Source organism: Linepithema humile, chromosome 1, assembly GCF_040581485.1.
Source record: "Linepithema humile isolate Giens D197 chromosome 1, Lhum_UNIL_v1.0, whole genome shotgun sequence".
Classification (NCBI taxonomy): Eukaryota; Metazoa; Arthropoda; class Insecta; order Hymenoptera; family Formicidae; genus Linepithema; species Linepithema humile.
The window spans coordinates 23,283,647-23,308,939 of NC_090128.1; the positions used below are offsets into that span (position 1 = coordinate 23,283,647).

Sequence of the window (25,293 nt, forward strand, 5' to 3'; positions counted from 1 at the left end):
ATCGTTAAGGCCCAACGCGATAAAACTAGTCCCGCTGAAGCGCAGCACGCACGATGGTAACTTTACTATGTGCATACGTAACAACGCGTTTTCCGAGCTTGCGGTATATCAATGAGAAATACGCCACGAAATATACGCGGCTTATTATTAGCCCTCGTATCTCTCAAACGCATTTTACAAAAGCCACAACTCTACACATTTTTCTCTCGCTTATAATTTTAACATTTACCCTCCATGCGGTAATGTTTTAAACATCAGTATACGGCACGATATTTCAGCGCGAGTAATATTTTGCCTTCATCTGCAAATATTTTACTTGAGATCTGATATTCTTCCCTCGCCGCACGTGCAAGCGAGTTTCACGCACGAGAATACATTTGACGTGTACATATGCAATACCTCTGCTATTTGAAAGCGCCGCGTGAAAGGAACGGCACTTGAATTCGCAGTTTCTTTTTTTTTTCCCCTGACACTAGTTAAACAGCACGCAAAATGCAGTATATTTCCGTGTATTTACATTGAATTTTTAACAATCGTATGACATTATTTATAGGTCTTGCAGAGGAGGATATACAACATAACACTGGGCGTACTCCTAGTATTGAATTTGCAAATAAAAATGTTTCAACGAATGGCGATATTTCACCTCTATCTGCGTGGTCCAGGTGCAACCGAGTTCCATCAGCTGCTGCGCGAATTTGGGCCACTCCTGACGAATGCAGGCAACAGATAAACAACAAGACTTAAGATATAAGTCTAGAGGCAATATAATCAAACGTAATTAGCCGTAACTAGTCATCATGCTATCAAGTATCGCTTGATAATTAACCGTCTTTTACAGTCGTTTCGATAAAGACCCATTTATCAGATTGAATATTTTCGGCGCGATCGTAAGTAATTACGATTATAATTTCGTATCAGATGCATCGTTAAACGAAGAGAAAAGAATGAAAATTTTAATTTGAAGTCTTTGAAAAACAAAACGTTTGACGATGTAACCGAGTAGAATATCAAGCGACTCGAGTAGAATAATTTATACAAATCATTCGCATGGAATAATTCATCGCGTAACATTAATTATAGCTTTGAAGGTCAAACCGCCTGAAGAGGAATGCATATAATATACCATATGTATTAAAATTCACAGAATCAATCAACTGGTACAGTGATTCTAAAAACGAGTATTCCGCGCAAAAACTCGTTATCAATGCATTAAAATATCTAAATGAAGAGAATTAAATTTAAACAAAGTTTATTACAAAATTAAATCTAAAATTGTGAAGCTCATTAAAATAAAACGAAATTATTTCGTACAACATTATTTATGTTCTTATCAAAATTCTCATTAACATCGTTGCTTCGTGTTTGCATTCATTTCGCTTTTGATTCCTTGTTATTCATTAAATACAAACAGTTCAGCATCACATACTTACCAGTCCCTTTGACATGCATAAAAAAAGATTGAGCGCCAATTAGGATCCAGTATCCTTTAATTTATTATAATTGATGGATTGTTCATTTACGTAATCAAAATTGCCAGATGATCGAATTCACATCGGAATCATGTTCAATGTTCGTATCATTGCGCAAAAAATTTCAACGGAATGAAAAAAGTGTATTGCGACAGACTGTCTTTGAAAAAAAATCAATGTCGTTGCTTTTATCAATATTTAAATAAAACACACGAGTAGGATTATGCGCGTGTATACCTATTATAAACGTCGCAATGCAACGCGTTCTTTATACAAGTCCGAATGCAATTATGCGTTGAAGAACCGTGTAAAACGTGCAGTGCGTCTTACGTTCCAACTGCGAGAACTGTCGATCCAGAAAAGTAAATTCTAGCGATAGCAAGGATTCGCAAATCTCGAGCGTCGGAAATTTCGGAACGACTGTTTTTGAAGGCAGGCAACCCAGAAAAGATTGGAAATTATTGTATCTCCCTCTTCTAAGATAAAGTTTCGATGTCAAAGATATAACGCTTGATTGGACAGCTGTCAGTGCGTCAATCGAAGGGCGAATATCTCCGACAGTTTGGAAAAGAAATAAAACTTTTTTCCGAAGAAATCATCAAGAAGAAGCCAGTTAATATTTTATTTACTAAAATATCGCTGTAGGATATTTTCGGAAATGTTCGTCCGTGACGCTCTTCGCAAACTCGAACGCACAAGTCACTCCTTTTTCAGTCATGCTTAAGAATGAATAATTCACGTACCATTGTAAACTGCTCGAAGTCCTGCTGAAGGGCTGCAGCTTGCGCCTGATTGATGAAATAAGTATTCTGATCGATAGCATCGGATGTCAAGCTGGGTGGACCCGGATGTCCTGTAGGACTAGGCGGCGCTGATGGATTATTGCTGTAACTTAAAGGACTTCCCTGAAAGAAGAACATGCGCTGCTTTCAGACTTGTTAGCCACACGGAGCCTGTTGTTATAGACGTGAGAATATATCTTTTCAAAAATATGTCTCTTTTCTCATGAACAAAATTAAATGGTATGTCTTTCACATTTATTATTGTTATTAGTTGTTAGTTATTGCATGACTCTCTTCGAAAATGTGTTGCAATACGATATTTGTAAATATTTGAATTATATTTCTCTAAAACAACTATCAGCTATTAATAATTCATAATGGAAGAGATGATCTCACTTCAACTGTTAGACTAGGCGACGACTGCGGCGACGGCCTGCTCACCGATTGCGTGGACCTGTACGACCCCAACGAATTGAGCTGTTGTGATTGTTGATGCTGCTGTTGCTGCTGCTGCTGCTGCTGCTGCTGCTGCTGCTGCTGCTGCTGAGTCTGTGACGTTTTCTAAATATCGGATATCAAGTAACAAATAGTTATTAGCGATAATCATTTGTAAAATTTATTACAATTCTATTATTTTTCTTTTAAACTATTGATGATTTTTTTCTAAGAGATAAAGGCAAATTTTTTTAGCTCTCCAGCATAACCATTGGAAGAGAATGTAGATCGTTCACATGCAATGTACAAATATTTGCTTCTATCATTTAGCAAAACTATAAAAATTGTCCAAACAACCGATTTCGCCGGCCGACATACTAACTGGACTTTGCGGCGGCACAGGACTGTGCGATTGCTGATAAATGTAGTGGCCAGCAGTCGGACTGTGAGACGTCCCCGTCACTGTCGGCGGCGCCGGTTGCTGCGGATAGCTCTGAAGATCCTGTTGCGAAGTACTTGTGCTGTTTTCCAGTGCCACACCCTGCTTCATACCCATCGCTATTAACGATCGATCGTCGCTTCTTTCGTTTTTCTTTCTCCCACTGTTTTTTCGCGCTTTCGTGTAACTAAATTCGATAACGACGCTACATAGTTGCAGCAGGCCCGCGTAATCGATCTCTATGTGTCGTTGATTACAGTATCGGACTTGCGGAAGCGGTTCGCCGCAACAAGCGAGTTGCCGAATAGGTAGCAAACATTTGAGCTCAATTTCGAAGGCGTGCCATGTGCCTGCTATTTATGAATCCTGCTTCTGGCAGTCGGAGAATAATACTTTGGCATATAGACGGCTTTCGAAAAACGTCTAAAAACTTTATCTACATAAGTATGCACAAAAAAAAAAAAATTTTTTCGTCGAAAAAGAAGTCAATCAAAAATTTATCGGAGCCTAGATACATAAATAAATAACATAAAATGTCTTCTTTTTTTTTTTTTCTCAATCGTTAAAGAAGTGCGATAAAATAAATCTGCTATGCTGTGACGCAACGATGAATTATTCATATGAGCTTACGCGCTAAAATTATCTTTAAATTATCATTGCGCAATGCTTTGCTTTTCCTTCTATTAAATGCAATTATTGCGGTATTATTTTCTGTCCCGCGTTTTCAAGCCCGAGTGCGTTGCGGCGAACCGATATTGCACACGCTACGCGTTAGCATACATACGCTTTGCTATTGATTGTATTTCGAGTTTATCTGCAAGCTCGGTGCTATGTAACAAGCAAAACAGTAAAAATGCTACGGCGTTAACGGCCGTCGCGCGACTAATTGTAAAAGGCAGCAACACAAGCATGTACCGTAGTTACATACGTCGTGAGAACGAGAAACTGGTGTGACTACTAACCTTACACGTGTGAAGAAACCTAGAGTTAACAGGCACTGATAAATGGTTCTGCAAAATAACAAACACAAACAACCACTACAACAAAGGCAAAATAAAAAATAAATAGAAAATTAAGAGAGACGCCGGTAAATTTCGCGCGCAATTTTTGTTTTTGTCCAAATTTTTTTTTTTGGCAGTCATTGAAATGCATCCTAATATTAACAAACATATTAACTACGTCAAAATTGCCGAGTCCTTTTTTGCTCTTTCGTTAAAACTGTGTCGTGTCAGCGACGTAGTTTTCACGAGCGTTTCGCGATTTATATCATTTCGCGTTTGCTATATGGTTTAATGATCAAAATTATCCAGTTAACTTGATAAATGTTATTAAATTCTATATTAATAATATCAGGACGCATTTAGGTCAAGTGCTTTTCATAGCGTGCTGCAAAAGTTTTATTTCGAACTTAACGCTGCATAACTGCGCAACATTATATTCTTGTTACATTTTATGTTAAACATAAATAATTACGCTACAGAAAGGAAAGTCAATATTTAACTACAATCATATTTATTTGAACAATTAGAAGGCATGCCGAAAATTGTTCTTTCACGAAAGATAAAGCCTTTTCTAATTAAAGCAATAACGTTCTCGAATAATATTGAATATCAGCGTGGAAGCGATCCAATTACATGCGAAAATTACTACTAAAGATACTTTTTACATTTAATGAACGTAACATGTGATTCGCTATGTGTAGTGCTTCTCGCGATAGATAATAAATAGTTCTCAAAATTTCTTTTATTTTTTTGACTGCGCAATGCATATCGTTACCTCTTCATCAAATAAACGATCCACTTATACTCTTTTTCCTCAAAGCAGCTGCAATATCTCAAGATTCTGGCGCTACTCTAATCAAGACGAATCTAACATTTAAGAAAGCACAGAAAAGCACAAAGAGTGTTCTTATCATGCAACCATTGCGTCCTAAGTCACATTCTCCAACAAACAAATTATTTTACGGAATCGAGGTCGCCGATCATTTCTCCAAACTGTACGTATTTCTTTTTAAAATTGATTATTCGGTTATATTTTGATCACCTTGAATGCATAATACATAATCGTAACAGTTTCCTGATTACTGTAGTTTTAAATATTCAGCACCACGGAGCGAGCCCTCCTCGATTCCGTAAACTTCAACTAAACAGGTACAAAATATCCGAGCGATCGATGTCGTTAATTAAATTTGTCGAAACATGTCCCGAAGGTATTTATAAAAACTAGTTTTAAATAAGATATACTAATAGCTGCCCCAGAACGCTTCATTCTCGGATATTTCGCAGGTTTTGCAACATTCTACGGCAGCGGTTTTTAATCGAGATCTACGAATTCGTGTGCGAGATGTCAAAATTGACAAAGGCGGAATGTAAATTGTACAAAATATTTATTCAGCTCGTGTCACTCGTGATTAAAAGCCCGCTGCGCCGTAACAGTAGGCTCAATCTACAGTAATATGGGGCCGCGAGGATATTTACTTGGACGCTTGACGGATCCTGTGAAAAGGAGAGCCTACCAGCTTGTGCCAAGCTGGTCGGCGACAGGTTTGTGGGACTGCTCGTTTGAGGACTCTGGAATGCACCAGCGGTTCGACCATTTCAAAAAGAGATTCCCGTTTTCAGTGATAAATCCTACTTGTCTACAGTTTGTTCGTACGCTGCGGTGGGGACGATTTCGCTCGTTGCGAGCGGGAAAAATAAAAAAAAATGTGGAAGCGTCGAAAAAGAAGAGAGTGACGGCGGGAAACGCGATGCGAACGAACAATTTCGATATCGACATCTGCCATTTAACTTCTTTAATCGGATATTCTTTCGTCGGCGGCATCAATTGCAGAACGTTAAAGTTAATTAACCGGTTTCATTCTGCACAATACATAGGCAAATTGCTTACTATCAACAAAAACCGCTCTTTCCAAGAATAAATATATAAATTTTTCATAAATAGTATCAACATTATTAGCTCTAGAGTAAATTTATTAAATCATCCGCCAGTCATATATATAGTTATACATTTAAGCGTTTATATATGATACGTATGATGCCTTATCACCTGATCTTTTCAAAACAAAAATCTGATTCGTTAAAGAATTCGTTAGAATAAATCTGAGACACTTCTGTAATCTAACTGATAAAATATCGAACTTTTATCGCGTGTATCGATCGAATGGATTAAATTACCCATTGAATGGCAATAAGTAACGCTACTTACTTATTTATAGAACCTATCGGCGTTTATTGTGAGTAATAATCAAAATCGTATTTCACGTTTACTTATTTGACACGTGCAAAATCGCTCGAAAAAGAAATATATTTATTAATGCAGGCCAACTAAATGTTATTAACAATACTGTTAACGTTTAAAATATCCTCAGTGTACACTATCATTTTAAGTATATGTTATTTTACAGACATTTTGTCGAGTATCAAAGATAGATAAAAATAATAATAAAAAAAGAGAGAGAGAGAGAATGTCGCTGTAAAAGCGATAAAGATTCGTTCAGAAACGTGCAGCCTCGCGAAAAGTGCGTAATAAAGTCGAAGGGAAAGGAAAAGAGAAAAACGTTATAGTAGGCGTGTGGTATTTGGTCGAACAACTTACGTTGCTGAACGGCGTACTACTCGAATGATCCTCCTGATCCAAAGGAGTGTGAAGAGGTGACGGAAAGTGTACGTTGCTCAAGTCGGGCAACGACCCTGTGTTGTTACCTATCGGTATTTGCTGTCCCGGTGGCTGCGAGCTTGGGTATATACTGAAACAAAAAAGTATCGCAAAAAATTACTAGATTAACTCGCCGTGCTATCAAAGGCAAGTTTCAACGGATGTAATTCCACGATATCGATCGGTCGGTAGAAAAATGCCGAGTGTCATAAAACTGCGAATTAAATTGAAAGAGAAGTATTTTCGGAGCTTTACGCTAAAATAGAAACGGAAATTCTTTTTTAACAGAGCGTCTACATGTATTATCGCTTAATAATACGTACTTAATCCCAGGCACTCTAGGCATTTCGCATGAAGATCTTGGTCGTTCGATGAAACCATGGTGAGAATCTCTGTTGTCGTTTCCGCTTTCGGTTATAACGTGCTGATCTGTTAATTATACAACACAGGATTTGTGAAATTTATGATAATTATTCATGAGATCGTAAATATATTGAAACCATCCGCGTCGGAGCCGTCACTATGATACTTTATATAAAACAATCATTTTGGTACAGCATCTTCCGTTACGGTTGTGCAGAATGCATATGTTTCTCAAACTCGCTATCCGATTTCTCCGAGGCAACGTAATACCGCTTACTAATGTTACTAACATATAACGTTTCACGTTGTGCTTCGTTGTCCACCGCAAGATCACTCTGTAGACTTTCGCGATCTATGTTGGACGCGATCTAATAATAATTTGTAGCTTTTACCCAAAATAAACCATATCATTCCTGCTTCGATATTTTTGCATTATACTGACAATAAGGACAAAATTTTGTTAATAAAAATAATTATAAATATATAAAAAAATTAGTATATTATACGCGCGCGCGAGTGATATAATAATATTAATTCTTATTCACATATAAAAAAGATTGATGCTCGAAGAATTAAAGTAATTTAAAGTAATAATGTAATCGCGAACTTTGTATTTCGTATAAATTAAAAACGTCTTAGTTCGATAAATACAAGATAATCACATACAAACTAAAAAATCTCAGACTTGCAATGCGGAGTTGCAAAAGCTTTCAATATAGACTACGCTTTACGTAGAATTACACCTTAAAGACCAAAGGTTCAAGAGGTCACTCTCTTTGAGAAATTTCGCAGGTAGCTGCGTAATTAATAGAACGGAGTGGCGACGCAATACAAGGTAACGAGGCAATATGGTAATGACAGAATTTCCAAACCGTTTATCGAGACCGACTCAAAGAGACTTCGCAAAGATGGAGTTGTTTTACATAAGATAAACTCATTAATATAGCGGCTGAGCGACGCTGAAAAACTGTATTATTCACACTATCGATTATGCTCGAGTCTCCCAACGACGGGAGAGTGAAAACTCGATTTCGTTCTCGCGCAAAATAAATCATGCCGCGCGCCGTTTACGTCTCGCGTAAATTATTATTAACGTTTAACAAAATGATGTTTACACGTGAAACAACCAGTCTCTCAGCCAGGATATCCTTAATTAATCGTTTTTCCTTTTACAGCAGACTGCGGGCAATTGAAACGAAGCTATAACAGAGTAGTAACACATCTGCGGACGCGTGTAAAAGATTTGACAGAGTTCAGATAAGAACCGCCGGATGTTACTCAATCGTACTGGGTCACATGAACTAAACTCGAATAAACAGTTCCGTTTTTATTTACAAAAGAAACGAACAGATACTACTATCGAGGCATAAATGTTCACAGATAAGAGCGCAGCGAGTGTTTTGATGAAACGCAATATTACGTAAGATCCCGTACACTATCTAAGAAATACACAAACACGGCGGGATTTTTCGTAATGCTACGCGCAGCATCCGTCGTCGGAAGAGAGAAAGCACGGATCGAAGTGTTCGCTATACCACTTCTAAACAGGTTTACATGTAAAGAAATAAAAAGAAAGAGAAAAACCGACATGCGTCGCTACCTCGTCGATGAGGTATGGCGGAGGTCGACTGGCAAGCTTCATTGGCGCTCTGGTGCAGAGCCGAGTCCGAGTTTGTTCTCCGCCAGGTGTCCGGCGGCGGTGGCGACAAGTAAGGCACGCCGCTGTACGGCGACGTGTCGTGCCTCTTCTCCATGGGCCGCGATCGCATCGGGCCTACCATGCTGCGGCTTCGGTTGTCGGTGCGGTACATGGAGTTGTGCTGCATCTCCTCCAGATTGCTGAGCGCCGTCTGCAACAGAAATTTCGCATCGCTTTTTTTAGCCATCTTCGTTGATTTGATACAGTGGCGCGATAATGAGCAAAAATTGCGGCATGAATTAACGGCGATAGTAACGTTTGCAAATCGTGCGATGCCAGGCAGTCAAAGTGCATGCGTATTGCGACTTTTTATTCCGCTAATTCGCTAGAGATTTGCGCCGTTCGCGCAACTAGTTTCTACATGTTAAATCGCGTGCACGTGCTTTTGCGAAATTTCATTCAATTGCGTTGAAATGATTTTAAGATAAATATTTATTGCTTGCGAAAGAGAGAATTGCGAGACTCGTAAACGCTGTCCGTGATGCGACGCGGCCGCGATTCGGCTCGGTTACGTAAAAATGCAGAAGAGGTAATATCGGAGCTTCATCAAGATCGAATAGCAATAATTAACGAGCGGCTGAAAGCTATTTCGCTTAGATAAAATGGAATTCCGGTGAATTTCACTGTTCCGTGTTACGACACGCCTGCGGGGCGTCGTCTTCACGACGACAGATTCTCGCGCACCTTATACGTGAGAGGAAGGGTGTAGAGAGGAGGAATCGTGGTTGAAGGGAAATAATTCACTTCTATCTCCGTGCTACGGTGGCAAAACCCGTTTTCCGAACCCTCGAGCCACCGGCGCCATTCAACCGGTAGCGAAGAATTTTCTCGTTTCACGAATCCCGCCTTATAAAGCGTCTCGTCTATACTTTACCACCCATCGTCGCGCATATTGCCGTCGTCGTTGGTATTATGAGCGGCGATTAAAACGAAGTAGAGAAATTTAATGCAAGTATTTGCGCGATCCGGATGTCCCCCCCCCCCCCCCCGCCCGCGTCAAAATCCTACTCGAGTGTTTAATCTGAGAAAATTTATTTCGCGTTTCGCAGTGAGCGAAAAACCTGAGCGCGTTCGCTACAAATTTTATCGAGATCCGATCCGGTATGTTTTCCACCACGGCGGAATTACATATCGTAATCTGCTGAATACATTGCTCGTTATATTTTCCATCGCGGCTATTTTTATCGCGTATTTGATTACCAGGTTGCGAGTAAACAGTTGCAGGCAAACGTTTGCACCGTGCAGCGTCTTTTACGTCGCCTCTCGCCTGTAAGATGTAACGAAGTATGCAGCGAAGGATACAACCGAGAAGCAATATTTCGTTGTTTTATATTTCAAGAGAAGAGAAGGAGCGTTCCACAAATTGGACGTCGCTAACTCGGTCAGATGATACCGCGCTTTCCTTCCAAGAAACTTCTGGTGAAGATTATCCGCGATATTGTAGAGATCTCAATCATCTATTTTAAGGATGAAATTCTCTCTTGAAATTTATCTTCATATTTCTGTACTTATTTCACGACTTCATAGATTTACAATGCAAATGACAAAATTAATGAATGCAATTTAGGACACGAGGCCTGGGATTAGTCGAAATTTCGAGAGAGCTCTTATCGCGGGAAACGCATACTATCAAAAAATAATTTCCTTTTGTTTTATATTCCAGTGAAAGAAAAATATAATACCACCAAGGACGGAGATAAAACGATTTTGTGGAAATTTGAACTTCCTGTCTGCGGCCTGTGATTGCAAACTCAATAAAGAAAACCCTACTCGTTCGCGTCGCGTTGGTCGCCATGTGTCGGATGAACGTGGGTTGCACGACTATTACCTAATATCTGTTGAATTATGCAATAAACACGGAACGTCTCTCCCACGATTATGAGCATTTGTGAACAGGCGCGCGTGTTATCCACTCGTTAATCACAGCATCAGTTTCGAAGCGGAGTATCGACATTATATTATAAATGGATGGGACACGAAACACAATACTTTCTTCGAAATTTATTAATCTGTTTCACCAACTACTGCAATTGTTAATAAATTAAATATAACGAAATATTATGCTTCTTTTGTGCCATTTTATTTTCTCTCTGTGCCTTTCGTATATAAATTTTAAAAAAATTTACAAGCTTACAAACTTATTTTGTTTGTTTGTTGAAAAATGTTTTATTCTCGCTTGCCTAAGCACTATATAGCAATATTTGTATGCAGCGCAACAACTTCCACGTAGTTGGAATGGCCAGTGACGTAACGGCTTAACCACGCGTGCGAACGCGCGGGTGATAATTCTCGTGATAGGTTTTATCGAAATGTCTTTTGAGGAAGCTAGCTCAAACGCCGTGCGATACAAATTTGAACAATCGAATCACCACTTAAGCGCCACGTTTTCTCATTTACATAATATAATATACGGAACGTGTATCGTGGCGTTCGGTGCAAGAATAGTCCCATCGCGATTTTTTTTACACCGCACACACAAGCGATAAACGCGCACGGACGTAGCGTGCGCGCGAGCGCGCACGATGATAGCGTGAATGTTAACATATTCCGTCGTGGTGGACGCCCGCTTCCCGCCGGGCTTTATATAAAGCCTTTGTTGGGATAAAACGCGTCCAGAAATATAAATAACGATGTTATAAGCAGCCACAAAATGCTATTAACTCGTATGATTTATGACGACGATCAGGTTGCGACGTGAATCGATAAAGCGAGCACCAAAGTAGAGTTATTATATTTTAATAGAACTAGCAACAAAAGAGATTCCGAGCATTTCTCGAAGGAGAAAATACGTTTCTTCGCCTTTTGTGAAACGCCTGAAGAGATCATCGCTGCATACTTTACAACGAAGACGAGAAAAAATACAAGTAACAATTTCTATTTCGCGATTGACGATGAAATCTGCTTCCCAGGCGTGTCGGGCACTTCAGAACTCACCGGAAAAGAACCGAAACTTTACTAATTACATCGAAAATCAGCGAAAACGAAGCGATGACTTCGCACGGGTCGACGTCTCCATTCACAACTTTCCCAATGTCAGGGCCGTGGGCGTCGCACGAGACGGCGCGACGCGGCGCATCGACCAAGCCGCGCTCGTTGAAGAAACGTAGCTTCAATTAACGCGAACGCTAACAAAAGACACGTCCGAGTGTCCTCGCAAATTCTCCGCATCAACTCGGCAGTTAAGCGAGGAAAATCAGCCGCCTCCGCGCGGCAAGTCGGTTCCACGCCTATTTAACTCTTTCACTCGACACCGAGAAAGTGTGAGCCGCTTTTCAACGCGCTCTTAGATACTTTGTACAATTTTATTGACTTTCAAATTCCGTTGCTTCTCCGATTGAGAGAAAAGAGCGACCCATTTGAAGACGATGTAGAAATTAAAATCATTCATACATCATCGCGCAGAATTGGCGGTGTTCTCATACATCTTCATCTATCCTTCTGTCAATAAAAGTTTCAATGTACTAGAAAATAGTGGCAATACTTGTCATCGTTACTGTTCCGCGGCGTGGCACGTGCCGACGATCGAGACGGGCGCCGCGGATGCACGCGACAGCGGGCTCTCTCCTCGCTCGCGTCTCTCGACGCGAGGCCAATATTAGTCTCGCGAGAGCAACGTGTGTGCCGCGGCACAAAGCTGCACGATCGATGTATATGCACGCCGCGTTGTCGCCAGCCGATTCCCCCTTGTGTTCCGCATCTCGCCACGAAGAGGCCAGAATGTAATTACTGCGCTATCCATATTCAAGAATGAGATTACCGGAGAACGGGACCCGTCCAAGTAGACGGCGAACACGGCACGTTGCGCCCACAACGTATCGTTATTCATCGGAGCTTCGGCCGCGCGCTGTGCTGCATACCGTGTACACGGCGTCCGTCGCGCAACAACGACGATTTTAAATTTATTCCGATGCTGCGATATGTAAGAACCGAATATGAAAGACTCTTCGATCGCTTTTTCTTTGTCTACCTTGATAATAATAAAAGGCCAAAAATGTACCTTTTTCGAAGATTTACTTAGATCTGCAACAAAATAGCTTATTTGTTTATTCACATGGAAATCAGCCCTGGTCTTCGATCTCTCACCTAAGCGCGTGTACGTGTGTGTGTGTATGTGTCAAACAAGTTTTCTGCGCGGAAAAAACCTCACCGGCTTTCTACTAATCACGTATATTTTTTTACTCGTTTTATTATATCGACTTTCTATTACATAGCTACTTGCGCCTTACAGCTATCGCCCACAGAATATCGTTCATTAACTGTTTTTCTTTTCAACGAGAAATACTGCGTAAATATTACAACAGAAACTATGAAAACATCATAAAATATCACAAAGTTAACTCCATTTAAACGTCCATTTTACGCAAATAATTTTAAAATTTATTTATTATTCACGTATGCATATTTTGCACTTCAAATAATGAATGCAATTCATAACTAATTAATTTTTGTTTTATATTTCAACTCCAATTTAGCAAACAAAAGGAATCGAGCTGGAGTATTTTTAGTCGCAAAATATATCTGTTTTTAGGACAACCTTCCTACTGTTGGATTTTCTTCAGTATTGCGGGAAAAGAACCATTTTCGAAGGCCGTGCACGCGTCGTTACATTAACTTTACGCCTGAACGAAGATAAAAAGCAAAATGCGAAAGGGAAGCTTGGGACGGTACGACTGAATAGGTTTATAACACAATTATTGTCGCCGAAAAATTAGTATCTTGAGTATTGATTTTACGCAGGAAAACAACAGATATACCGGTGCCAAAACAAACGCTGTGCTCCAGGGTGATCTTTTTCCCGAACTTGAACGAACTTGAATTTTGCATTTAAAGCCGCGATACCGCCGTTAAATAAATTCAGCCGGCTTATGTCCTTCGACTTTCACAGATGATATTCAAGGACACCGCGGCCGATCGAACGCCGATGACACTTTCCAGGTTGTAATTTTATCTTCATTTGACCTCTTATGCAAGTCGACCGTCCGATGTCGGATCGCTAACGGTGCAGTGGAATGAGAAATTATGGGACGAGGCAGTACCTCGCGCGAGAATCACGCCGCGTAGAATTTTCTCAACAAGAAAATCAAAGACCTTCGGCATTATCGGACGATATTACGTAATGCGGGATGATCAAACTTTGGGCAGAATTGTGTGAACGTGGCGAAACTTTGTGCAAAAAATGCAAAGTAAGATTCAAGCTTGAATTTAAATCGATAGGAATTATCTGCGAGAAATTAGAATATTAATCGAGGATTCAGACGTCGTCGATATTCAAAACGCAGACTTGGTAATAATTATACAAGAGAGCGTAATTAAATCCTCATTACCCAAGAATAGATATTGATGACGTTTCACAAATTAAAGTTGCTATAAATATTTTCATATATCTCGCACGAGAGTGCGAAGGGCACGTATGAATGGCGCGAGAAGCACGGGACATGTTGAAGAGGTCGGGAACCGATCGTCACGAGAAAAGCTTCCTTTTCACAATGTCCTCTGCTCCCCCTCGTCCTCCCGCAGCTCTCCACTCCAGCGACCTAGGTCTCTACCCTTGCCTTCTGCTGACAACTTCGCTCCACCCACGCGCCGTCGTCGTCGGTCGTCGTCGCGACGCCCGCCGCCGTCTGCCGTCTCCCGACGGCGATGACCCACTTGGGCGAGGATAACCATCGCCATTCAAGGCTGCTGGATGATAAGAAAGAAGCGGAACGCGCGCTGCATCTCTGACCGAATTCGTACGCCGTGCGCCTCGTGTTCGCCTTTCGCGTACACGATCGCGGACGATACCGTTCTTCGTATACGCGCGACAAAGCAATCGATTCGATATTTGTCCAAATCTATAAGTCGTCGCGAAGTAATACGGAGGTCGTATTGTTTCGTTGGTACGCCACGAGCGAAACTCCCGGGACTTTCAGCGGGGAACAAGTGTTATCCCGGAAAATCGATCGACGGGCCGCAATGTTGCGGATCGAGGGACGAAAATCTTGTTTTTCAAACGGTGATAAAACGCCGTGCGTCTTTGAGAGCAGCGCGAGAAATAACATCGCGAATCTCTCTGGCGAAATTTTCGCGGTGCCACGCGCACCCACCGCGCTTCTCTCTCACTTCACGAGTTCGCAACGGCGATAATCGAAACTGGGTGCAGCAGCTGCTGCGGCAAGCAACGACCGTAACAATCGACACTGTTGGGAACGAACGAAACTGGCGAAGTACAAGTACCTGTGCACAAGTAACTGCGATCAATATTCCGTATGCGAGCACACACTCGCCCCGCGAAGCACGTGTACGCGGCGTCGTTTGTTTTCTGCTATGCCCCCGGAGCTTGCAGCGGTTACTCGCATCGTTGGAAGAATATCCTTTCATGCAAACTTTCCTCAGACATTTTAAAGGGTGTAGAAACACCCCGTCGGGGAGGCAAGCGTGTTTCCTTTATGCACTCTTTATTTTAAAAGATATCAAGTTGCATCAAAGACAGCGGTCGATTCTAACTTATTAAATTTATTACATCTTTCGTTGCGAGAGATGACCTCTTCGATCAATATTACAACGTCTCCGATCGGTCTTTGTGCTTCGCCTAACAGTTAAAACGATAACTTTTACGTCGTATATTTAAATAGGAATATTATTCTGTAACTACGAAACAAAGTACAAGTTACGCGGCGGTATTAGTCTGTGGGAGCTATTTATATTTTTCTGAGAATGAAGGGTCGTACGTACGCCCTATCGCCCCACGGGGCTGCCACTCAATTAGATTGCGCTGACAGAGATCCGAGCGCAAGGCTGAGCTGAGCCCTCGCACGAGGCGTCGCGACGGCATGAACGGCTGGTAGGTGCGCCGCGGCACGTGCGCAGGAGCAGAAATCCGCCGGAAATTCGATCGATTCGCGTGCGCGCGAGAAAGTTGGACGAACGGGAAGACGCTGCGAACGCAATCGCGACGCGAATGAGTGTGTGTGTGTGTGTGTGTGAGAGAGAGAGAGAGAGAGAGAGGCGCATATCGAATGCAGCGGGGTAAGAACCCCGGGAGAGAGGTCTCTTGACCCCGATCATATCCGGGGAGAGATAGAACCCCGATAAGACGCTCGGCGCATTTTCTCGCGCGATCGAAACCTGACCTTGGCTGCCTCGGTAGCAATGCACCCGAGTGCTAATCGCGAGCGACTCTTTCGAGTATGCAGCACCACTCGGTGCGGCGCGGTTGAGGAGAAATAAGCGCCGAACGCGAGCCCCGCCAGGATCGGCATTAGAGCGAACGCGTCGCCCAATTTAGATCATTTCGGTATAAACATAGAGTGCACAAACCGGACCCGAGATAATCAGGTATCAAAAACACATGTTGGCAATTTGTCGCTCCAACTGGCAACGGAAACTTCAACAACGCGGGATAAGCAATACATAGAACTCGGCGCTACCTTCGAACCGAGCACGGCATCAAGGTCAAAGTGTATTAATAAGCGCGGTGCTCTCTCCGTGGCATTGTGATACTCGGAGACCGAACGATGATTTCTCATTGTCTTGTCCGTGTGATCGATCAGCTTCACGCGAAGCTATAAGACAGCTTAGGAGGTATCACTTATTCAGGAAACTTGCAAGGTCTGATGCAAAAAAAGAAAAAGCATGGCTTTACATTGTTCCGAATTATGCACAATTTCGCGATACGTCGTCGTCTAGCGAGCTTCAGTACTAAAGAAAATCGACCGATCGCGATCGATTCGCGAAGAAACGCCTATGAATTCGTCATTGTCGTCTATACGAAGACTGAACGTAAAAATATTTTCTTCTGTACTGTTTCGTCTAAATAATATTTCTTCCTAACATGTCTTGGAATACTCGGCACACTTGACGCACACGTGCCGCGACAAATCAACAAACGCGTCGATATCGTCAAAACGGATTACGTTGCGCTTGTATTCTAATTAATTTTCAATGATTGGACGGAAAATAGCGCGCAACAGGAAAGCAGAGAGAGAGAGAGAGAGAGTCAATCAGGCGGGTTCATCGATTCGATTCAACACGGTTAAATTCGAGGCTGCCGCTTCCCACGGTACTTTTGCCCACATCTTATAACGATTTGCGCGCAAATACAATAATTAATGCGTGATGCGGTTACGATATTGTATTCCGTTGCCCGATTTAATTACTTCGATATAGATTGATACGCGATACTTATACATGAATACTATAAATTGAGTATAAATTCACGTTAATTACCTCCAGCAGTGCCACATATTGCAGCCACTGTAAGCAAACAATTACATCCACCGACAAATTACAGCAATCGTAATACAAAGTCTGCCCTCTATAATTCCAAGTCATTAGGACGATAATACGACCGGAAGTATCAAATTAACGTATGACAAATACGGGCGCAATTGATACAAAATTTTTCTCCTTTTTGCCGACCTCAGATTTGAAATGACGAACTCAGCCAATTTTCTATTATTACCGCATCTGATAATTTCCTACCAATGTTATCCTTATATTTAGGGGTAATTCGGTAATCATACATTGGGTTTTTACTAGTTACGACATTGTTTCGTGTAACATCTTTTGCATTATCGGCGAATATACTTTGTTCAGAATATACTTATTAATAAAATTGTGTAGAAAATCACAACATTATTTGGTAAATTAATCTTTGTATATTATAAGTTATTAAATGCATATATGTTACACGATGTCTTCGAAACACATTTTATAAGTTTTACGATTTGCATAATTTTATTTGATAAAAAATTAATATGACAGTTAGACAAAATACTTTAAGCTTAAAGTCTATATATAACTAGCTCTGATAATAAATATATCGAAATTGAAACATATAGGGTCGAGCATTGAACCGAACAAGCGCCCGTCTCCGGTTTCAATAGAGCATCGTTAATTACGTTATTATATATTAAAAGCTTCCCGTTGTTTAGATAACAAATATTTGTCAAATAATACCTCTCATAAGCTGGCAGGACCAAATCAGCAGAATCGAATGCGACTTATCAGAAAATTTAGTACTCATTTTGTACTATTTTGTACCACAAAAAATAATTTTGTACCCCGTGCCATTTAAGAAAAAATCGTGGCGCTGCCAACTTTATATTAAGCTAGCAAAACCAAAAAAAAAAAATATATATATATATATAAATAAAAAATACAACGTATACAGTTAGCGCTAAATTTGTACTAATTTGTACCACTCAAAAAAAGTCAAAATATTTCCATTAACCCCTTAAAACAACCCTTATTTCGTCTATCCTAGAAAATAGGACATTTCTTTTCTGATCTTTTAAGAATTTAACCAGCAAAATTGAACTAAATTTATCTTATTACTTACCACTTGTCATGTACTATTTTGTACCACCAGAAAGAATTTTGTACCCCGTGTTATTTGAAAAAAAAATCTTTTTTTGGGTGGTACAAATTAGTACAAATTCAGTACTAATAGAATCTATCGTTATTTGTTATTTTTTAATAATTTTTATTCGGTTAGTTCTACATCATGTTGGCAGGACCTCGATTTTTTTTAAATAACACGGGGTACAAAATTCTTTCTGGTGGTACAAAATAGTACATGACAAGTGGTAAGTAATAAGATAAATTTAGTTCAATTTTGCTGGTTAAATTCTTAAAAGATCGGAAAAGAAATGTCCTATTTTCTAGGATAGACGAAATAAGGGTTGTTTTAAGGGGTTAATGGAAATATTTTAACTTTTTTTGGGTGGTACAAATTAGTACAAATTCAGCGCTAACTGTATATATTGTATTTTTTATTTATATATATATATTTTTTTTTGGTTTTGCTAGCTTAATATGAAGTTGGCAGCGCCACGATTTTTTCTTAAATGGCACGGGGTACAAAATTATTTTTTGTGGTACAAAATAGTACAAAATGAGTACTAAATTTTCCGATAAGTCGCATTCGATTCTGCTGATTTGGTCCTGCCAGCTTATAAGAGGTTCAAATAATTTAGCTATTTCTGTAAAAAAATTGGAAATAAAAATCGTTTTTTGATTTTACTTGTAATTGTTAAAAAATTCTCAAGTATATTATGTAAATATTAATTGAAACGTTAGTTTTTACACAAATAACGAATTATTTGTATATTAAAATTGTTGCTGCTTGTTATATTCGATCGTATACAAAAAATTTCTTTCCTAATTTGTTTGCGAGTTCAGTTTAAAAATTATTAAATGACAATCGAAAGTTCTAAGCATTGAATCGCGCATACATTGTGTATACAAACGCATATACAGGATGTATTCAAGGCCTTGGATATACGTAATTCCGTATATACGCTTCCGTTAAGAGTCGAAAATTAGAGGGGGATTAGCTGGCGACTTAACGGCAGAGAGCCTCAATCAGTAAGTGAAGGATGTGACATTAACCCTCTGCCGAGCACGCCTACATCCCGTTGTTGTGACATTATAAAAACCGCGCGTAACCGACGTAGATGGTACATTTTGACGCAGAATAGTGACGGACCAAGGTGTAAGCAAACGTACAACGATGCACGTGTCGGTGATACTCGGCGCAGTATTGCTACAGGCGATTTACGTGTCCGCCGGGGTAAGCCTTTTAGCTTACTTTCGATAAACGCGGAATAGATTTCGTATAATAAGGAAGAACGCGATGATAATCGACAGTGGCCTACTGTATACGCCTAGTGATGTGCGATTCGCGCGAGCGCGCGTGAACGCGACTTATCAAATGGTGCTAAAGTCCGACACGCGAGGATACCTACTGCGACGCGCTCGTAATAAATTCTGATTTTGCCTAGCCACCTGACTGGGTGCCCCCGGAAATGTTGGAGATGGTTCAAGGTGACAAGCAACGGTGCATGGCCGAGCACGGAACGTCCCAAGGTGAGTCTCGCGATTAGTAATGTTTAATCATTATTCGGATGATAATCCCACGCTACGTTGTTGTTTTTTGTTAAGCTAAAACTAGTTATTAATTTTCAATTAATGTTGCGAAAGAAATCGATGAACGACGAAGGATCTCTGAGACATTTTATCTTTTTTCAGATTTCTTTCAAATATGTAGTATTTTTGCACATATTGAATAAATACTTTTATTGATTATTTCAGATATTTAGAAACATGAATAATAAAAAAAATATTAATATATTAATTAATTGTTTATTTTTTGTACAAAAGTTAAAACTCTTTTAAGTGGAATCTGAGAGATCTCGTATATCTTGTAAGATACTTAAAAATTTTCAATATCAAAATTATTTAATTATACCATGTTCATGATGGATATTTCAATTTCGCGATGCAGCCCTTATCGATGAAGTTAACGATGGGAAACTCACGAATGACCGTAGTATAACATGCTACATGAATTGCCTCCTCGATGCGTTCAGTTTGGTAAATCATTATTTAATAAATTAAACATTATTTAATTTATACGCGAATGCAAAACTCATCGAAATAATATTTCGGCATAGGTCGATGAAGAGGGCAATTTGGAAGCTGAAATGCTGATAAGTGTTATACCAGAGGAGTTTCAAGAAATTGGCAATAAGATTTTAAACAAATGCGCTGTGCAAGGTAAGTTACGCGTAACATTTTTTTGCACAAATTTGTTCTATTGTTGGTTTGTATTTCATGAATAAATTTCTAGACGGTGCGGATGCATGCGAAAAAATATACAATGTGGCGAAATGTGTCCAAGGTACAGTACCAGAAGTAAGTAGTAACTATTATTTTAAATCGTATAATTTAACAAAATTGTCATTGAGAGTTTTAACTTTATAATAAGAATATTATGAATTTATTATCATAAAGATATTATCGTAAAAGATTATTATGCGGTAAAGTCAATATTAGAATTACTATTTCTCCTATATTTTTCTTATTGATAACACGCCTAAATGTATCGTTATAGCTATGGTTCATGGTTTAATTCCCATGGAAAAATCTATAAACATGACGACATCCTCCAACAGATCCCGAAACAAACGAGAAACAAAGAGGTAGTACAGGGATCTAAATTACGTAAACTAAAAAAATATCCTTTGTGTATAATAGCACGTAATAATGAATACGCTATGTGGCTTAACATGAATAAAATTTGTAGGTAATGTTGTGAATTAGATAAACTATAAATATGCATTGAAACTGAAGCAGATCGATGCGTAAAAACGAAATATTTATGAATCCATGTTCAATTAAACAATTTTTTATGATTTTATTCGCTTTTGATTCCAGTACCAAAAAAAAAAACGTATGTTTCTCGCAAAATGTTATGTTTGCAAAACTATCGTGTATAGAGTGATTTATGTACATTAAATAAGTAAAATTTTGAAAACTAAGTTACGGAATAAAAGTTAATTAAATACGATATGCCTGCAAGAGAAAATTTATTTAAAAAATCGTGAAGTAAAACACTGAGTAAAATCTAGAATTTAAACGTCACAGTTTCACTGTGAAATCTCGGTCAAAATTGATGAATTCGGTAAGAATAAAATAAATCCATAATTTGTAAGTCCACTTTCGTATATATATATATTGTACATATATAACATACTGCAAATTGATTTTATAAGTTACAAGCTTAATCTCGCATTCAATTCGTAAATTACATGTAATATGATAATTCCTTAGTTCACTCACAACGCCATAATTTTGGCAATCACTTTATATATTTATGCAATTTGTTTCCGCGGATGTAAAATAATTACTTGTTTAGCGATATGCACAAATTACTTAACTTGCATAGCAGCATACATAATTACGGTTCTTAATCACTAAATCACAAGTGCTTTTCTATACTTTGTCATTTCGTGATACGACAGTCAGCGCAGCACGTATGCGGAAAAAATATTGCGTAATATCTTCATTGGATCTTAGTTTGAAATGACATCGCATAATTTTCTCCGTCTACCGTGGAAACAAGAAAACTTCATCCGGAAAATTTAATTATTGCTTCGGGTGATACATAAAGTATATCTCTTGACTTGGAAATAACATCAGAACCAAGTAGAATCATTTTGCAACGTTTTTCACACGATATTTTTTTACAAAACACAAAATGCTATATAAAAATTCTAAATTAGTTTGCCGATAAATCTATTAAGTTACCGGATTGTTAAACATTCGCGACGATTAATTTACATTCATTAACATTTTTTTTTAATTTTCCGCTATAAAGGCACGCGTAATTTTTTTTTCACGTAATTCGGTAAATTTTTTAGGAGCCAGATACTTGGAATTATGCATGAATAGAATGTCATATAATATAATTGGATTATGTAACATATACATAGCTAATGTGTGACTGAGCTTGGTTATATTTCCATAAAAGTATCTTTTACCTGGGATTTTCTTTGTCAACTTGATAAAGCAGCTTTTCATTGTTAATTAAATACGCGACTTAATTAAATGAACAAATACCGACTTCAAGCGTGACATAAAGATCACAGAGTTCGACGCACGATACAATCTTTATTTTTTTTAACACGACATGAGGCTTAAAAATAATACTTGATGTACTCCTTATCTCACTCCACTGATATAATATCTACTTTAATCACATGAAACTACTAATCATAATCCATATTTTAATTATTTTTTTGCGGCACTAACTACTTCCCTTACTGGCGTAAAAATTAATTTAATTACTAGTTTGAAAATAATCGTCTACACAATTGTATAATATCTAGTGCAATTGGAAATATCTTTGATTCGTGCGATTGTGTACGTGCCATGCAATTGTATTATTGTGTATGCACAGACATTGCAAAAGAAAATAATCACTACAAAAAGAAAATTGCTACAACCAGCACCAATCGATCCAATTTCTACGACCGCCGTGTAACTTTCAGTAATTTGCAACACTTTGTTGACACTTCCGCTTTTATATTTAATGAGATTAACAGCACACGTTATACTGCATATTATCCGAAATAGACTCCGTACGATAATCTCGAAGAAGAATGACACTGGAACGTGGTGCGAAACAAAGCGATCACAAAATGCCTGCGATGCGGAACGACCCTTGAAAACACGGAGAAAAGTCTTCAATCTTGCACCATTATGAAAGAAAGTTTTGCTTGAAAAACTTCAAGATGATGATAGGAAACTATTTCACCGCAAAATGTATAACACATAAAGTCGCTTTAAAATAATATATACTGCCGGCAGCTTCAGTTTCAGTAACAGAAATTAATTTCTGCATCTCAGTAACTTGAATTAATTTCATTTGAAAGAAAGTCTTTTCGCGGATTGATTAAGAACATTGCATTTGACTGAAATAAATCAAAACGATTGAGACTGAATTCTATATAGATTTTTGTTGAACATACCAATGTAAATTTTGATATTTCAATTTCATATATATGTCACTTCAAACATCATAAAACTTTTAACAGGAAATTGGCATTTTTTCAATCATTGAGATTATTTTTATTTATTTTCTTTTTTGAATAAATAAAAACACACACACGGCGTGTTTGCAGCAAATCCGCGCGTAATGCAATTGAGAAGAATTTTTCTCCGTGAAACGAGGATGGGGTACGGGTTTCGGGAGGATGCAACAAAATGTTTGGGATACAACAAGCCGAATAACAACAACAAGAAAAAGGGAACTTCGTTCCGGGAGGAGCGGTACAGACCTTAAGGTCGATCGAGTGGATCGCGCCAGAGTGCGGCGAAGAGTGTTCTTTCGTATCGCTGCCGCAATTGACATTGTTGTTAACATTCGGCAACGAGCCGCCCGCTCTGAACTGATTCCCCAGGTTAATGTGCAGGTGTTTGCCGCTAGACTGCGGTGGACTGGCGCCGGCACTCTTGACGGACAGCGGGGTCTCCGGTACGCCGGATCCCGTGGGACTAGCACCCACTGAGCTGCTCGCCGAGGCCACCTGTACAGGTCCGTCATTGACAACCATGGCCACCGCAAACATAGTGATCGTAAGCGATCTTCGCACTCTTAAACCGCTAATTAGAGCTACCAGATTTCACGTCTCGGTCAAAAACTCAAATATTTGTGGTTTTGACGACAGGCTCTGAATTAACCTTTCTCTGTTAAACCTTCTTCTATTAGGCTCTGCGCAGGCGGTTAAACAAGCGGAAAATTAAGTATTAAAAATCTTTCTATCGGCTTCTTCAAAGCTATTCTCTCGTGTAATGTTTTATTAATTTTGCGTATTTACAAAAACGTCCGTAATCTCTGCGAAAACTTTATATTCATAGCCAATTTTAGCATTAAATATCGCTAACGATTAATGTCACGATCACAGCTTGATGCATCAGATCGGCTTTTAGTTTTGGAGAATTTCTTGCAACGCTACATTTTCGCGGCGTAGTATCGGTCTTTTCCTGGACCACACTCCGATAAACAGGTTCTTATCTCCGTAGCGAATTCCATTCTCCAATTGCCGATTCGAACGGTAGTCGAGCCTTCGAGTGAACAAATTTGGAGGTCGTGCACAAGACTTCTATATACAGACGTCGTGAAATCTAACGGAACTCGATTGTACATTTCATAGACAAAGCATGACAGTTGATAGTTTTTAAAACGGACATTTAAGGGTATAATAAAAGATAATTAAATTTAAACAAATTTAAATAGATTTAAAAACTTAAATAAATTTGAAAGTTAAATTTATGTTACTCTCGATACAATTGTATTTAAATACTTGTACAAGTATATTTAAATACTAGCAAATGGTCCGCAGTGTGGAGATCTAATTTGATTTCGCTCAAATAGGTTTTTGCTTCGAAATGCTCAGATCGTATCAAATAATCCCGCGCGATGTTTTTATCTTTTTGGCGCGATAGGAGAACGCTTCCCGGTGCTCCGTTTTAATCGCACGGTGCACTCTACGACGCTAAATACATCGACTCGAATCTTGCCGACGTTCCTATTTGAAAATACCTCGAGAGCCGCCAGCATTACTGAGAAAACAGAATGTTTACATGCGCATCGAAATGAATCGAATACACTGTATAATCGAGCATTAACTTGTTCTTACCACCTACGAAACTATTCGAGGAAAACGTTTGGCTTTTACCGTTTCTTTTTTTTTCATCGAAAACAAATTCCCGCATGCAACTCGAAAAATCTCCAAGTACATTCCGCGCTTCTTCGATTCTCCGAAGTGTAAAAGATAAAAATAAATAAGCTCGGATAACTCGTTGAATAATAATTTAAACGGTCGATTGTTCGCGCATGTTGAAACGTATGAATTTCACGTAACACATTGATTTGCGCGCGAGATACGGAGTAAAAGGTTAATTCGTCGCATAATCACGCTCCAATACCTGCAGGCGACGACCTAGCCGTCATCGCGCGGACGCGGATGCAAATTGCATAATTTAGTTGCAGGCCACGTTGCGTCCGGATCAACATGCGTTCTCGCTGAAAACGTGAGAGCGACTTAGCCGTAAAGAGTCGTCGCTCGCGCGACGAAAATCATGCCATATATTGGAGCGCATATATGCACCGTTCGC

The 25,293-nt window shown here is 39.3% G+C and overlaps 2 protein-coding genes across 13 annotated transcripts in view; one reads left to right on the forward strand and one right to left on the reverse strand.

Moving 5' to 3' along the window:
• The window catches only part of LOC105675855 (CREB-regulated transcription coactivator), an 89,838-nt gene that overhangs the window by 5,562 nt on the left and 58,983 nt on the right, over window positions 1-25,293 (reverse strand). For 3 of the 11 annotated variants that reach the window (XM_067353336.1, XM_012373320.2, XM_067353342.1), the window contains 8 exons: window positions 8,737-8,998; window positions 7,109-7,214; window positions 6,726-6,876; window positions 5,606-5,698; window positions 3,072-3,233; window positions 2,651-2,815; window positions 2,216-2,377; window positions 647-709 (listed from right to left, as the gene is read on the reverse strand). In XM_067353336.1, the coding sequence (XP_067209437.1) occupies window positions 647-709; window positions 2,216-2,377; window positions 2,651-2,815; window positions 3,072-3,233; window positions 5,606-5,698; window positions 6,726-6,876; window positions 7,109-7,214; window positions 8,737-8,974 (1,140 nt within the window). In that variant the 5' untranslated portion in view covers window positions 8,975-8,998. Of the gene's footprint in view, window positions 1-646; window positions 710-2,215; window positions 2,378-2,650; window positions 2,816-3,071; window positions 3,234-4,090; window positions 4,139-5,605; window positions 5,699-6,725; window positions 6,877-7,108; window positions 7,215-8,736; window positions 8,999-23,453; window positions 23,703-25,293 lie in introns of all 11 variants that reach the window. The other 8 variants (XM_012373316.2, XM_012373313.2, XM_012373315.2 and 5 more) reach the window with 8 other exon arrangements.
• Window positions 19,242-21,181, forward strand: LOC105675856 (general odorant-binding protein 69a). 2 transcript variants are annotated; one of them, XR_001101318.2, is made up of 7 exons: window positions 19,242-19,402; window positions 19,614-19,698; window positions 20,117-20,205; window positions 20,286-20,388; window positions 20,462-20,526; window positions 20,726-20,813; window positions 20,918-21,181. XR_001101318.2 is itself a non-coding variant. In XM_012373322.2 (6 exons), the coding sequence occupies exons 1-6, from the start codon at window positions 19,343-19,345 to the stop codon at window positions 20,741-20,743; spliced, it is 420 nt and encodes a 139-aa protein (XP_012228745.1). In that variant the 5' UTR covers window positions 19,242-19,342; the 3' UTR covers window positions 20,744-21,029. The 2 variants fall into 2 exon arrangements, 1 of the variants encoding a protein (XP_012228745.1); XM_012373322.2 differs by having other exon boundaries at window positions 20,726-21,029.

Coding starts and splice junctions, on each gene's coding strand:
- LOC105675856 (XM_012373322.2), top strand. CDS start 19,343: ATGCACGTGTCGGTGATACTCGGCGCAGTATTGCTACAGGCGATTTAC. Junction 19,699..20,116: donor CGAGCACGGAACGTCCCAAG/GTGAGTCTCGCG, acceptor TTCGCGATGCAG/CCCTTATCGATGAAGTTAAC. Junction 20,206..20,285: donor TCCTCGATGCGTTCAGTTTG/GTAAATCATTAT, acceptor ATTTCGGCATAG/GTCGATGAAGAGGGCAATTT.